The 16,913-nt window shown below is 33.0% G+C and overlaps 1 protein-coding gene across 1 annotated transcript in view; it reads left to right on the top strand.

Annotated features, from left to right (window-relative positions):
• The window catches only part of EIF3H (eukaryotic translation initiation factor 3 subunit H), a 106,253-nt gene extending 92,540 nt beyond the window's left edge, over positions 1 to 13,713 (top strand). Inside the window, exons 6-8 of the mRNA XM_051971008.1 lie at positions 7,971 to 8,091; positions 11,761 to 11,893; positions 13,416 to 13,713. Of these exons, the coding sequence (XP_051826968.1) occupies positions 7,971 to 8,091; positions 11,761 to 11,893; positions 13,416 to 13,513 (352 nt within the window). The 3' untranslated portion in view covers positions 13,514 to 13,713. The remainder of the gene's footprint in view (positions 1 to 7,970; positions 8,092 to 11,760; positions 11,894 to 13,415) is intronic.
• The last annotated feature ends 3,200 nt before the right edge of the window (positions 13,714 to 16,913 follow it).

Here is a 16,913-nt window from a genome sequence, read left to right as displayed (position 1 = left end):
CAAATATATTGTCATATCTGCAAAGAGAGATAGTGTTATTACCTCTTCCTGTTCTGAGTTCTTCAGTTTCTTTTCCTTCATTTCTAAGAGAATATTGAATAATATTGATGATAATAGGCATTCTCGTTCCACTCCTCACTATATTGGGAACACTTTGCTTGTCCCCATTACAAATGATACTTGGCTGATGGTTTAGGTAGATGCTTCTTATCATTTTAAGGAAAGCTCCATTTATACCTGTGTTTTGGGATATACGTACATACATACATTTATGTGTATATATTTATATATTTAATAGGAATAAGTATTTTGTCGGCAATTCTTCCTGCATCTATTGTTATAACTTTGTGATATTTGTTATTGATTATTGTAATTCTATATTTACTTTTCTTTGTTTTTTCTTAAGTTTGAACTTTGTTGTATTTAGAACAGGTTAAAAATTTGATGTATTACCTAAAAAGAATATACCATTTTTCAAAAAGAAATACAATCATCTTTTTTTCCCTTTGAATTAGCCAGTGAGTTAGTATGTGGAATCTCTATTCAAAGTGGCACTTAATAATGGCCAAGAAAATGTTCACTATTCACTGCAACAACAAAGATTTAGGCAGAAATGTTTATTTCAGTTTTCCTCTTCTGCATTTAATTTTATACGAAATAAGGAAAGGGCTGCTTGCTTTCCATATGAAGTTGTTTAAAGACTCAATTGGTCTTTTTGTTGCAAGAACAAATGAGACAACATTGAAGCTGAAAATATAATGAACCATTGAATTTAACAGTTAGGAATATTTTTTTAAAATTGGAGCATTATTGCCATACATTTCACTTTCCTTATTAGTAACTTCATTTAGTATGCTGATTTGTTCTGCCAGTTGCCATAATATTTTTACAAATTCATCAAGAATTGTAGTTAAGCAATTCCTTAAGCATTTTGCTTGGGCCCTGTCTTTCATCACCCACAAGTGGATAGGGTACCCAGTGATTTGATTTACATGTCAATTTGTTCTACATCATGAGTAAAGCATAGTAACAGACTTCATTCCTTTAAAAAATAGTGCTGTATTTTTACTTTATTAGGTAAAATTTTCAGTTACAATTATTCATAATAGCTTTTATTATGGGGTAAAGGAAAAGCGACAGAAGTCTGAAGCTTTACTTAGGCAAAAAATCATTGTGACTTTTTTTTTTTTTGTACATTTTAGAATTAAAGTTAGGCCAGTGTAGGGCTTTAAACACCAAAGATAAGGAAGAACCAGAGTATACTTGTTACTTTGTATCTCTGTTCACATCTGTTTAAGTTATCTGTTTTTAGTTTGTTTCCTTGGCAATGAAAGCAAACACTATATTACTACAACTTCTAAAAACAAACTAGTCCTGAAGATATTCACATAAAATCAATCTCTATGCCTGATCTGATTTCCTGTGAATGTTATCTGTAATAGAATAGTGAATTTGTTAGACCTGATGTCCTCTGAGGTCAGTATTATTCAACTTTTTCAAATTTCTGATACTATTCCATTCTAATAATTTCAGTGTTCTACAAACTATAAAAATCTCATTGTAACATAATAGAATATGCTTGTCATAACATTGAGCATAATATATAGTGTCACATATCATACAGTTACCAGATGTAAACCCTCTATAGTAGGATAGTTTTCAAGGGCTTCCTGTAGTGGTAGCTTTTTATATCGGAATCATTTTCACAGTGTACCTGTATCTCAAATTAGAAGGCATATCATAAGTGCAACTTCATATATATGACTAGTCTTAGTGCAATTTTAAGATTTAAAAAAAAAAGCCTATATGCATTTAAAAGTTAATTTTGGGGACACTATATGCATGTTAGATACACATATAGTTAGCTATTAGGCTAGTTTTTGAAGGAGTAAAAATAATTTCAGAGAAAATTAGATCAAGTACTAAACATTTAATTGGAGGAAGTAAACAATATGGCATCTTTTTTGCCATCTTCCTTTATTTTTTCTTGCCATAATCTTAATGCTATTCTGGTTTCTGTAGCATCCCCATGCACCCATTTCCATCATTCCATGATACTGAAATTTTACACTAAAAGGTTATGAATGATTTCCTCATTGACAGAGACATCATCATTTTCTTAGTCCTTATTTTCTTTATAAATACGTTAGTAATGTTGAATTGTTCTTTGCTGCTTCTGCTTCTTCCTGGACACTTTAATATACTTGTTCTCTTTTTACTTTTTCTATTTCCTTTGGTAATTTTTCCTTATATTACTTGAGCTCATTCCATTTTTCTAGTAAGGCCCAGTCTTTGGCCTTAGATCCTTTGTGCTTTTTTTTTTTTCCCCATTAGATTGTATCAACCCTTCTATCCTTCCACTGACACAGTTGGAAACCCCTTCATTTCTTGAGTGCCATTTTTTCTTCTTGACTCTCTTTAGCATTATTTTATAGATTTTACAGATGTTGCAACCAATATCTTGGGGGATGTTGATTCCCAAATATTCTATGAATTTTGCATTTTAAAAATGGAATACCCCATTCCCATCCTTTTCTTGGATTTTGTTATTTTTACGTAGACTGTTGATTTTAGTAGTTTTTGTTTTGCAGCCTGCAATTTGACTGAAGCTATCCATCATCTTAATTAGTTTATAATTTCTTAGCATTCTTTTTTTAGCATAAACCATTTTAATATCAGCATATAGAGAATCTCTTCACCCCCCCATCTTAAATTTCTCACTCTTATTTCTAATTACTCTTATTAGCATTTCTAATATGTCAAAGAATTCTCTTTTTAATGTGGAAAAATTTTGTTATAAAATAGAAAATTATCTGCATTGGAAAGACACTCCTCGAAGGTTCTTGATAAATACAGAAGCAAAACAAAAATGCCTTTATTTTGATTACTTGATGTAATTCTAGAAATGCTGCTATGGCAAGAAAAGATAAGGTGATTAAAGGAATGACCATAAAAAAGGAGAGACCAAATTTGCTGATAGCAAGATTTTATTTAAAAATTAAGATAATTAGTAGTTACAAAAGTAGTTATCAATAAATCCACAAAGATCAGTATTTCTATTTAGCAGTAACAAAATTTATGTGGAAATAATAAAACTAAAAGTTCCATTTAAAATAGCTATGAAGTACATGAAAACATACATATCAGGGCATGCTTAAGGGTAAGATAAATACAATTAGAGAACATTTTCAAGAAATAAAAATTTAAAATAATGATGATGTATTTGTTGCCCATGATTGGGCTTTAATATAATGCTACCAAAATTAATTGATACTTTTAGTTGTAATAACTATTACAAAGGAAATACAATATTGAACCTGACTGAACAATATTAGAATTCATTTGGAGAAACAAAACACTAGAATTTCAAAAGAAATATTAAAAAGTAAGAATAAAAGCAAAATTTTACTTTTAGACCTCGTTAAGTTAAAATGTTAATCAGTAGGTTCAGAAAATAGAGAATATGATCAATGGAACAAACTAGATAAAGAAAAATTGGAAACAGTAACACATTTAAAAATATAAATCCATTACATTATATATAATTTGATATAGACTTTCTGGAAAAGTGGAAAGTAATTTGGCAGAAATTAAGTTCATTCCAGCATCTTATACAAAATGTGACCTGATTTCTAAACTCCCAAAGAGTGGCAGAATTTGAGAATTTGAGTGGACCACAGTGGTATTTCAGCCATTATACGTGTGGGAGTTAATGTATAGTTGGATTGAATCTTGAGTCACTCACTTTCTTTTTGGGATTGCTATAATTATTGCAAAGGTTTTCCTAACAATATCCTTAGAAAACTAACAAAATTTGAGGCCAGTAACTACCCCTGAGTAGACTTGAATCAAAAAGCATGTGCAAAACCATTCTCAAAAGAATTGCAAATTAAATCTTTAATAATTAAGAGACATGCAAATCCAGATAATTCTTAGGCTTTATCTCACAGTAAATTAGTCATGCTGCTATTGAAATTAGGCTCAACTGAGGCACAAGGTTCTAAGCATGTAACTGACTGAAAATTTGGAATAGAGGGCTAGCAATTACCCCTTCTTCTATCTTGTTGCTATGGCAAGTATGTTCCATGCTTGTTTTGCTATGGAAAACTCATTGATAGTGTCCACCTGCATGGCTAGTTTCACAGCAATAATGAATCAAACTTCCTCTAAGAACAATCATTGTTATAGAGATAACCACTCAAGACTCCTTGGTAATTACCTTCATTCTTCAAGGATAACAGATTTCCCTGATACAGGAATAGAACACCTGTTAGCCGGAAACCTGATCTTCTAAACTTAATTTCAAAAAAAGAAAGCTTAACTCTTGAATTTAACTTAGGGACAAAGAAATAACTTAGTGAATACAAAACATGTTGGCAGTAATAACAAATTAGAATCATTTACAAGGTAGAATCACTTTCATTTTTTCAGAAAAAATGATAAAAAATTTGGGAATGGTGTAAGAAGTACAGTGGAAAGATATACCAATATACAGTTCATGTTTCTATTTGTTGGTTCAGTTATTCCAAAACACTCTATCGAATTAAGCTAAAGAAGTGATCAAAATGTTAATAACTCTGAACCAGAGATCTCTTTAGTATTTTGCAAATTGACTATCTATCGGGCTGGTAGAACTAAATTAGAATTTCATAGACTGTTTAATGTTTTCCTGTCTGTTTTTAGATATTTATTCTTTTTTCAGTGACGGCACAGAATTTGATGTGTGTCTGATGTCACAGTGAAGATGATGGGGAAACATAATAAAATAATTGGGCTTGACCTAAAAAAAAGAGGGGTGCTTCTTAACCTCCCATTTATAGCTCACTAATAAAGCTGAAAGCTTATGTGTTTATATGTATTTAGCATTGTCGATCTTCTAATCCAGTGGATTTTATAAATAGGTTAACAGGTTGATAAATGCTATCTCATGGCTTTCTTATTGCTAGTATCAGAGCTAAAATCCAAATCTATTTATTTGGAGTTAATCTGTAAAGATTTTTTTGCAGTGTAGTCATAGTAAAAACATTAAATGAATGTCTTTCACATACTTGGCACTATAGATGATACAAAAAAATATATTGTAGCTTAGTCTAGAATGAGGAAGTAACCTGAAATGACCTAAACAGCCATCATGCTTGACTTACTCTAATGTAGAAAACACTGGAGTTTTAGTAAGATAAGATTTTGATTTAAATTTAACTGACAGTTAACTACACAGTTAACTGTGACTACAGGCAAATTACTTGATTTTTGAGCTTCAGATTCCTGAAGCAAAATGAGAGTAATGGCTGCTTATTTACTTAACCTTAACTAACTGCATCCTTTGGTGATTTGGACGGAAAGGACTTTGTAAGCTTGAAGATACCTTTAATCTGAGTTTTGTTCTTCTTTCTTTATATAGAGCTTTAATTAGCATGGTCATCAGGTTTTTATGTTTACAACAGAAGATTAGAAATGGGAAGCTAAGGGAAAAAGGCTCTTATCAATAGGCACATACATTGACAGCATTTCAGATGTTATGATGGAAAAAAATAAGATAGTAAAATTATAAAAACTGATCAGAATAACTACTGTAAACCATTTCAAACAGTTTAAATACATAGACTTTAAAAAGTGTTACTAGATTTTAGACAGATGTGTATCATTGTATAAAATGGTGATACTCATAATAATGATCGTAAGTCATTAAAAATTTAGTTTAGGCATAAGCGAGTGCAAGGGATAATGTTGTAAAAAAATTACCCTGGCATGGATTCTGTCAATACAAAGTTATTATTAAATAAAATAAAATTTAAATTAAAAAAAATTTAGTTTAGGGCAGCTAGCTATTATAATGACTTTCTTAATTGGTCTTCCTGTGTCACATCTCTCCTTTTCAGTCCCCCATCCACAAAGTTGTCAAATTGTTTTTCCTTAAATTTCTATCGATGTCACTTCCTAACCTATTAACTCCAGTGACTCCTTATTTCTTCCTGTTTCTGTAAAATATAAACTGGACTGTTTAGTTTTTTAGGTTTTTGTTGTTGTTGTTTTTTATTTTGCTGAGGCAATTGGGGTTAAATGACTTGCCCAGGGTCATAAGCTAGGAATTAGTTTTTTTTTTTTTTTTAATTTTTAAATTTTTTTAAAATAACTTTTTATTGACAGAACCCTTTTTTTAACAACATTTTTTTTTTTACATTTTTTTAACAATATTATCCCTTGCACTCACTTCTGTTCCGATTTTTCCCCTCCCTCTCTCCATCCCCTCCCCCACATGGCAAGCAGTCCTATACATGTTAAATATACAACAATATATCCTAGATACAATATATGTGTGCAGAACCGAACAGTTCTCTTGTTGCACAGGGAGAATTGGATTTAGGAGGTAGAAATAACCTTGGAAGAAAAACAAAAATGCAAGCAGTTTATATTCATTTTCCAGTGTCCTTTCTTTGGGTGTAGCTGCTTCTGTCCATCATTGATCAATTGAAACTGAGTTAGATCTCTTTGTCAAAGAAATCGACTTCCATCAGAATACATCTTCATACAGTATTGTTGTTGAAGTATATAATAATCTCCTGGTTCTACTCATTTCACTTAGCATCATTTCATGTGAGTCTCTCTAAGCCTCTCTGTATTCATCCTGCTGGTCATTTCTTACAGAACAATAATATTCCATAACATTCTTATACCACAATTTACCCAACTGATTACCCAATTTACTCCAATTGATGGGCATCCATTCATTTTCCAGTTTCTAGCCACTACAAATGGCTGCCACAAACATTTTGGCACATACAGGTTCCTTTCCATTCTTTAGTATCTCTTTGGGGTAGAAGCCCAATAGTAGCACTACAGCTAGGAATTGTTAAGTGTTTGAACTCGTGTCCTCCAGGGACTTCAGGGCTGGTGCTTTCTCCACTGTTCCACCTGGCTGCCCTTGTCTGTTTAGTTTTTATACCCCTTTATTTCTTGCCCCCAAACTATCTTTCTAGCATCATTGCACTTTGCTTTCTACTCCCTACACTGATATTCTTCCGCCTCTCTGTTCCTTGCATATGATACTCTGTTTTTTCCTCAGTGCCTCTGTACTGGCCATACCCTTATCCCTAGGATGCATTTATCTTTGACTTGTTCCTCACAGAATCTTTCATTCCTTACCATCTCACCAAACAAAACAAAAAAAACACACCCTTAATTGGTACTGTTTTCTGTCTCTACCATATTATCAATTGCATTTATTTTATTTATATCTATTCTATATATACTTATGTATATACATATTAAACACTTCCCTCCCCCATTAAAATGTAAACTCTTTGATGGTAAGAATTATTTCATTCTTTATATTTTTAGTTAATTTGATCATTTATTGGATTATTGGAAGAGGGTGTGGGGAAAGAGAAGGGGAGGGAGGAGACAGGAAGGGAGCAGGGAAGAGAGAGGGAAGGAAGATGGGGAGAGAGGAGGAGAGAGAAAAAAATTGAAGGAGGAAATAGGGCAGGAAAAAAATGGAGGGACTGTATGCAAAGAATATCCTTAATATTTACAAGCCCTTTTCCCTGAATGAGGAAGAAGTTTTTGATAGGACAACAGAAAGATGTCTCAGTGTAGAAATGAAAAAGCATTCATACAGTATTTAAAGGGTTTCAAAATGAACATTAACAAGCTCTCTTATTTAATATATTAATTTTTTTCATCTTCCATTAAATGCTGTACATGTATTTAATGATCTTTAAAAAAATATTTTCAACTCTTTGACATTTCATATAAATACATTATTGGATTTACATAAGATTTTTGTAGCATAGCAATTCTTTCTGTGTAAGACTTTCTTATAAGTATGAAATTTACTCTCAATAGCCAGAAAACTGATTGATTTTGAACCCCAGTAAAGGGAAATGTTTGTATCACCAATAGAATTTCCCTATTTCCTCATCTCATATCCTTCAACTTCTAAGTAAACTTGTTTTTTCTTTAAATTCCAGTAATCATCTGGGGAAGAGCCTACAGTTATTGATGGACAGAGTGGATGAAATGAGCCAGGATATTGTTAAATATAACACCTATATGAGAAATACCAGTAAGCAGCAGCAACAGAAACATCAGGTAGGTATTATGTAGAGACTTAACAAAGATTAACCACTATTTTTGGAATATTCTGTTTCATTACATTATCTCTGGAGAAGCATTGAATATAAACTGATAACTGTTAAAAATTTTTAAGTTTTGCTTGTGTATAGATATTTTCTCTAATGTTATAATTTTTTTTTGTTTTTAGCAGTTGTTAATAGTGATTGTTCCTTTTAAAAGTGATGGTAAGATCAGCTGGCATACTTCACTGAGATTTCATTGCCAAGGTTATGCAAATAACAAGGATGTATTTACTTGGAAAAGAGTTTCCAGAATTTCACACCTCGTTTCATTACTAACTATAATTGTTTTAATAGTGGCTTATAGCAGATTTTTACTTTATTTAAAAAATTGAGCAATTGTGATTAAGAACAAGGAATTTTGTTAGGAAATAAGCCAACCACTGTGAAGTGGAAGAATATAGTTCAAAGATGGATGGGGGAAATTACCTGAATATTTTCTTACATAAATTCACATAGAAAGTATATTTTACCTTTGTGTTAGTTGTAATGCCTGAAGGCCATGCATGCCTTTTATATTTACTAGAAAATTGTTTTGTACTACACTGCTGTAATGTGTCCTAAGTATTTGATTCCTAGATAAGATGATTTCAAATTAGCTTATGTCTTTAAAAAGTATTATTTCTTAGATTATTAAGCCTTCATAAAAATATTTTCAACTGAATTATATTTGGATATTTAAACAATTCCCCACCTCACACCTTCCTATTTCCTCCATAATAAGGCTATTTTTTTCTTAATTTTAAAATAAATCAGTCTTTAGTGATTCAAGATATAGTTTCTTCCATGTATACAGAATTAGAAAAGATAATTATGTTTTCAGTCCAGTTCATAAATGTCCACAATATACCTAAAATAGAGTACTTTTCTAACTGAAGGGGGGGCCTCTTACCCTAATGCAAGGAATAGAAAATGGAATAATCCTGCCTTCAGTGAGACTGAGACGGACTACTAATGGCCCCAAATTCCTTATATGCAAATATTCCTAAACCCTAAAAATGGTTTCTTTTCTTTTGCTAACTCTTGTTGCTTCTGATCATTGTAATATTTCACATCTTAATTTATGCAGAATAAGTCATACATATATACAGTGCTTTGAAGGTTCTAATGGTGTCCTCTTTCCCATCTATATTTCAGAGAATATTCTCAGGGCCACTGAGATCAAATTTAAAATAGAATGTTAATGTACCTTAGGAAACAATGAACATAACAAATATATAAATTGTACAATAAATGAATTGATGCAAAGTGAAATAAGCAGACTCAAGAAAGCGATATACTTAGTGACTTGAACCACTACAAATCAATGGCAACTGAATAATACAAAATTATAAAGAACAAGCTTGGCCTTAATGAAGAAATGTAAAATTCCTTTCTCTTTTGAAGACATTCTTCCACCTTGCAATATAACTCTTCTTTATAATGTTGGGAGTCCTCAATTGTGAAGCATTGAATATCATTGTCACATTGGGGGCAGAGGGGAAGCATTGATTGATTTTTTTTTTCCATATTTTTTTCTCTAAAAATATTCTTTGTTATAAGGAATAGGTCTTTGAATCGGGAAAGGAAGGATATGGGGAAATGCAGGCTACATAGAAACAAAATATGTCAATGAAAATCTCTTTATGTAAAAGGAGAATGGTAATACGTAATTTAGGTGAGAGAGCAAACAGTAGTGTTAGCCATGTTAAGGTATCAGGCAGTTCCCTTACCTCTCCCTGGCCAATTTTCTCTAAATTGATACTGATTTAAAATAACATTTTGGAGGAGGCCAATGGGGCAAATGAACAGGTCACAGGCTGTAACCTGGCCAAGGGAAAAATGAAAGGAGAGGGGAAAATCTCTAGCAATAGCACTGGAAGAAAAGACAGGTGGGCAATATGTAACTTTTTTTATGAACAGTTATAAAACTGTGAAATAATTTTTACATGGATATCTTTGTTACTGTAGTATTTAGCTAAAATATTGATGAGTCCATGCCTATTTTAAATTATTATTGTATATTCATTGAAAAGAAATTTAATTTAAACATTTTACCAGAACTTTCAACAAAGTAAAGGAAAAGAAGGTAAATTTGAGCTTTCTCCTGGACATTTTTTTGATGTGAAAAGAAGGCAGTGAAAAGATTAATGAATATATCCAGATTCTCAAACTCCAAGAGTTTACTAACACATTTTCTTATATCTTCTTATTAAAAGTAAGTTCATTTTGAATGTAGTTTTCATAAATAATCTGTGTCTTCAACATTTGGTATTTGATAGCCTTCTGACCTTTCTCAGCCTGTGCTGCAGGGTATGTTTTTGATAAATATCAGAGTATCTACCCGATTTTAGTTTAATTTAGTTTAGATTAATAAGATTCCCTACTGGGACTTTCATTATAAGTGAGTCTGAATTCTGGTTGTTCCTCGAAATATCATGCAGGGACATTTTCTAGGTCAGTTTGGGAGATGCTTCCAGACCTTAGAGCTTTTGAGAACACAAATCATCTGTACATCCATGTTATACATTAGAATTGGACTTTAGTGGATGGTTTTATTCCTTGAGCAAAATCAAGAACTGTTAAGATGGCTCCAGATTTTGTGAATTAACAATAACTTGTCATAGTTTTTTTCTTTGATTTTTTTTTTTTAAATGCAATCATCAGTCTTTTAGACGTTATCTGGAATATAATTAGGCTGATCTTTCATTTTCTTCTTAATTCTTCATAAAATCATAGAAAACAATATATTCAGGCCAGCTAGATGGCGCAGTGGATAGAGCACCGGCCCTGAAGTCAAGAGAACCTAAGTTCAAATCTGGTCTCAGACACTTGCAAGTCACTTAACTCTAATTGCCTCAGCAAAAGAAAGAAGGAAGGAAAGAAAGGAGGAAAGGAAGAAAACAATTTAAAGAACTTCAAGAGGTTTAGTTGGCTCAAGCAAATCTGTATTCAACCAGGATAAATGGTTTTCTATCCAGTTCCTTTAGCTCTTTGGAAATATTCATGATTTCTCAAGTAATTCTTAACTACTGAAATTATTGAACATTTTTTCCTCTTTAAATAGGCATTCTATTTGCCAAGCCTCTTATCCCTTTTTTTATAAAATCTGCTTTTGACTTGATTGTAAAATTACTACATAATATCATCGAGAATTCCCCCCATTTTTCATTTTGGGCACACATTTTTCTGCTTTTTCAAACTAGTCATGTCTAAGCTTCTTTATGACCAGACAGATTTTAAAGATTGTGAAGTTGAACACAAATACATGTCTTTTGATCCAAATGCTGTTACAGTGTCTTTTTCTATTCAAATGATTTAGTTTTTACATAGTATTTTCTGGTGACAAAATTCTTCGAAATAATTTTCAGCTGTTCAAGAACACCTGTTCAGATGAAGGGACATTTTTCTTTGGTTTTGCAGTATTAATAGGGTCATGTAGTCAATACAGAACTTGGATTAGAATTGAAAACCTTAAAACGATTAAGTAAGTGGGGGAAGGAAGGTAATAGCTTATGGGGAAGAAGATTGTAGTGGAGAATCCAGAGCTTTAGAGTCATTGCTTATTGCATAAATCATAGAGACCTTTTTCTCTCAAGCTGGTGGCAAATTTTACAATAATACAAACTTGATTTTCCTTTTCCAGTATCAGCAACGTCGTCAGCAGGAAAATCTACAGCGCCAGAGCCGAGGAGAACCTCCTCTCCCTGAAGAGGACATGTCCAAACTCTTCAAACCTCTTCAGCCCCCTGCCAGGATGGAGTCTCTTCTTATTGCAGGTATTTTGTCAACCATTTTTCAGCTCTTCTCACTTATATTGATACTTAATATAAGAAAAGGAAAATATAGAAAGAAAAAACCATCACAAATTGGTTGAGGATAAATGAAAAGTCATTAAAAGGATTTGTGGTAATGAATTACTTTTCAGTATACCAGTGCTTTAGTAGTGGATAAAGTAGCAGTTTAATAGGTCTTTAAAAAAAAAAAATCAAGTTTATTTTTCTCTCTGGAGTCCCAGGATTCTTTTAAGGTGAAGTGATTTTGTTTCAGCCATATATATCAGTACTTTCTCAGAATACATCTAAACTTAAACATTTTAAATAAAGCATCATTGCATTTGCAGATTCTTTACAATTATGTGGTTTTATTGTGAGGCCTTTTTCAAATTTAGCAAGAAGACAATTATACTCTAACAAGAAACATGTTTATACTTTTTTCCCCTCTTTTACACATATGGCAGTAAGTACCATTCTCTTAATGTGGACCTAAATTTGAGTTAAAGAATATAGTTCTTGACTGGTTTGCCTTTGTCTCTTAACCCTTTCAACCTTGAAGTGATGGGATATTATCTTGACCTATTAATATTATAAGTGTAATTAAATCTCTTTTGATTTTTACTTCATTATGATGAAGTAAAAAATGTGATTAGGATGTAGTTTGAGTCAGTTTATCATTTATCTTTGAAAAATTCAAAACAGTAATCTTCGAGGTTTCCATTTAGATGAGCTAGAACTGTATTTCGTAGTATTTAAAAGATGCAAATGTCATAAAATTATCTTAAACAGAATAATTTACAAGTTGAGTATGAGTCTTATAAATTGATTACCATGTGGTTTAGATACAAGTTGTGTTTCCATTGAATTCTAGAAATCAAAATAAACTAGAGTTACATACTTAAGAGATACTAGAATTTTTGTTGCTTTCTCATTATATTTATGTGAAGTCTTTGTAAACCAGTACTTGGACCAAAATGGACAAAAGCCACGTCTCCATTAGACTTAGGACAATCCCAACCATATTCCTGAGTAGTCAGCAATCTGTGATTGATTAGACTAAAGTTAACTAGTTAACTTTCTTAACAGTTTTTTCCCTTTTCTTTTGTGATACTGTATCATGCAAGTGTTTTCACTAAAATTTGAATTTGTTTTTAAAAGATGCATTGATGTCAGGAACAACAGTTAAAGAATTATTAAAAAGTAGAATGATCTAATTTTAGAAGCATCGTGATCTTTTTCTTAGAGGTTTTCAAGCAGAAACTAGATCATTACTAATTGAATATGTGATCTTGGGGATTCTTTAAGTGTATTGATTCAACTAGCTGATTGCCAAGGTTCAACTCTCAAATTCTGTGATTCTGATACTTTTTTTTACCCTATTTTTTTTTTTTAAATAGGGTCTTTTCTTATAAGCATCGTAATTGATAAGAACGAATTCTTTCATTCTAATTTTTTTATTGTAGATATTATTGCCTTCACTTAATTAAATCTCATGGCATTCTTAATTTCTCTCCTTCATTGATAGGCCAAATTAACACTTACTGCCAGAACATCAAAGAGTTCACTGCACAGAACTTGGGCAAACTCTTCATGGCTCAGGCTCTCCAAGAGTACAACAACTAGAAAGAGGAAATCCGCTACTTCTGGTTTGATGAGTTATTTCCAGATAAGGTGCTGATAAGTATTCTGAGGTCATCGGCTGACAGCTCTTTCAAGAAATAAGATTTTCTTAATGAAATTGATAGTAATAATTTGATATCATTGACTTAAACTTTGGCAGTAAAATTGTTCTTAAGAAAAAATAAAATTTGTTTTTAATATTCCTACTGTTTCCTTATTTGGTTCTTAGTCTGATTTGCAACTGATTTGCTCCCTATGTTTTTATAAGCATACACAAAATACTGAATAGAGTTTCCCTAGGTCCTCTTATCTTATACTCCGAGTTCACTCCTTAATTTGAAAATGCTGCATTTTAGTCACAACATTTCAACTTTGTTGTCCCCAAACCTGCTCGTGGAGCACTACCCTTAATGTTACATATGTCAGTTATAATTGCTACCAGCTCACTGTTTTGGCTTTAGAGACTTATGTGCATGGTAAGATTTCACTACCTACACCAGGACTTCTTAAACTTTTTCCACTTGCAGTCCCGTTTTGCCTGAAAATTTTTTACAGAACTCCCATTGCAAATCTGAGCTGAGGTGTTTCTGTCTGTAGAATGTGTTCCGCACCAACACTGCAGTGAAGTTGTGCCATGCAACATGGGCAAGTGCTGTCAGAAACATCTCAGATACATTACCTTTGATTTTGAAATGATTTTTGGTTTTTGTGTTCAGAAATTTTTTACTCTTAACAACTTTTTTGCAACTCCTATATTCAGTTACACAACAAATATTTCAGGGATTTTTCAAAACTGTTCAAAATGTCTGTTACAACAAAGTTGAACTAAACTAATTACTGTTCTTTTCTTTGAAACTGGCATATAATTGCCAGATATTAGTATTGAAACTTGAAATAAACACTGAGTTTTTACATTTGGACATGTATTTTGCTTAAAATTCTATTTTCTCTTCCCCACATCTTAAATGGGGGGGAAGAAGGGGAGGAGGAAGCAAATGCTTGAAATATACAGTAATGATGAGGTCCTGGGCATCACTGTGTTATCAGAGAAAGCCTAAGCATTAATAGGATTATAATATTCCCTGGCAAGATGGGAAGGGCCTAGATGGGATCTTTTCAGCTTTAAGCAGGATTACAGTCCCACCCCAAGTGGAGGTCTCTTCAAATCCTGTCCTTTTTTTCTTTCCTTTCCTTTCCCTTTCCCTTTCCTTTCCTCCTTCCTTTCTCTCTCTCTCTCTCTCTCTCTCTGCTTTTTATTTACAAGTTATATGCATGGGTAATTTTACAGCATTGATAATTGCCAAACCATTTGTTCCAAATTTTCCCCTCCTTCCCCCCACCTCCTCCCCTAGATGGCAGGATGACCAATATACATGTTAAATATGTTAAAGTATGACTTAAATACAAAATAAGTATACATGTCCAAACCGTTATTTTGCTATACAAAAAGAATCTGATTCTGAAGTAGTGTACAATTAGCCTGTGAAGGAAATCAAAAATGCAAGTGGACAAAAATATAGGGATTGGGAATCTATGTAATGGTTCTTAGTCATCTCCCAGAGTTCTTTTGCTGGGTGTAGCTGGTTCAGTTCATTACTGCTCTATTGGAACTGATTTGGTTCATCTCATTGCTGGAGATGACCACGTCCATCGGAATTGATGCTCATATAGTATTGTTGTTGAAGTATATAATGATCTCCTGGTCCTGCTCATTTCACTCAGCAATCCTGTCTTTATTCTATGCAATCATGATATTAAACCCCTGAGATTTTATTTCCCCTATAAAAGATCTGCTCATACTAACTTTCTTGAATTTTTTTCACTAACTTTATTGAGTTTTTCCTGCAGGTCAATGGCATTCTCCTTAATATAGCTAACTTCTCTGAATTTAGCATGCTGACTTGTCAATGGCATACTCCCAATTCGTGTCTTCCATTTTATAGGGTTTTCCTTCTTGTTAATTGTGAATTTCTCTAAGGAGCTTGTCTTTCCCCTTGTTAGTTGCTAAAACCCCTTTCTCTTGGAAGTTAGCTCCTTCTTAGCAGTGCGATAAAATCTTTGCCCTTTGATTTGGAGGTCTATGTCTGCAGATTCTTTTGGGATGACTTGTGACACCAGGTTTAAACCCGATATACTTTTGAGGTTTCACCCTGTGCCCCATAATTCAGTGGCTAACCTGCATCATTCTGGTGACCTGGTACAGAAAGAGTCTGTACTCGTTATAATTTGTCCCAAAGCTTGCATCACTCCTAACTCCCCATTTACCGTACAAGGCACCCTCTTTTATCATTTAAGCTCAAAATCTTGGTGTTATCCTTCCTTACTCTCGCCCATCACATCCAAGCTGTTGCTAAGTCCTACCAACTATATCTTTTCACATTGCTACTATAGATCCTCTCTTTCCTCCAAAATGGGCAACACTATAGTGATGACTGTCATCTCCCAGGGCCCAACATCACCAGTGCCTGACTTACTGCAGTAGCCAAGTTGGTCTTCCTGCAACATTTTTCCCCATTCAATCCATCCTCCACTCAGCTGTCAAATGGTCAGTCATAAAGTACAGATCTGTCCATGTTCTTACCTATTTCAATAAATTCCAGTGGCTTCCTATTAACCTCCAAGATCATAAACAATCCTTTAAAATCTGACCCCTTCCTAATTTTCCAATCATTCTTACACTGTACCACTTAACTGGTGATACTGGCCTTCTTGTAGTTTCTTGAAAAAAGATGCTATAGAACAGTTTAAAAAATTCCAGTTCTGGAGTCAGGAAGCCTCGCACACTTGGGTGATCTTGGACAAGTCACTTAACCCAGTTTGCTTCAGTTTTCTCATGTGTAAATGAGTTGGAGGAAAAAAATGGCAAACCACTCCAATATTTTTGTCAAGAAAACCCCAAATGGGGTTTAATGACTGAGAATGATAGAACAAAAGGAGGAGAGGGAAACACAAGAAGAGAAGAGAGAACATTTATTCAAGAAATTTTTTCCTCACCTATTATTTAAGGCAACAAAACATAACTAAATTTTTCCTCCTGGATTCTGAAATAGTTTTCTCTACAACTTTTGACTTCTTTATGCAGACTCCTGCTAGGAGTGTACTCATCTTCTTAAGTAATTCACATAATACCATTCACTCATCACTTTGGAACACAATTTCAGCATAACTTCAAATAACCTAAGTCATTTGGGTCCAGTGGAGAAAGCCCTACCTCAGAAGTTAAGGTTTTTGAATTGTCTATTTTCTACTGGTTGCAACCTGTGTGAGCTTAGCAAGCTCCCTTAATCTCTCTGAGGCTGTTTGACAGAGCTGGTTGGACTAGATGACCTGAATTGCTTTCAGGATTTAGTCTTTTCATCCTTGCTGGGCAGTGAAGTTGCCATCTGGTATTATCAGTTTGTTC

This window comes from Antechinus flavipes, chromosome 1 (assembly GCF_016432865.1).
Source record: "Antechinus flavipes isolate AdamAnt ecotype Samford, QLD, Australia chromosome 1, AdamAnt_v2, whole genome shotgun sequence".
In the NCBI taxonomy this organism is placed as follows: domain Eukaryota; kingdom Metazoa; phylum Chordata; class Mammalia; order Dasyuromorphia; family Dasyuridae; genus Antechinus; species Antechinus flavipes.
Note: the sequence above shows the minus strand (reverse complement) of the source record. Positions and strands in the feature narration are given on the sequence as shown.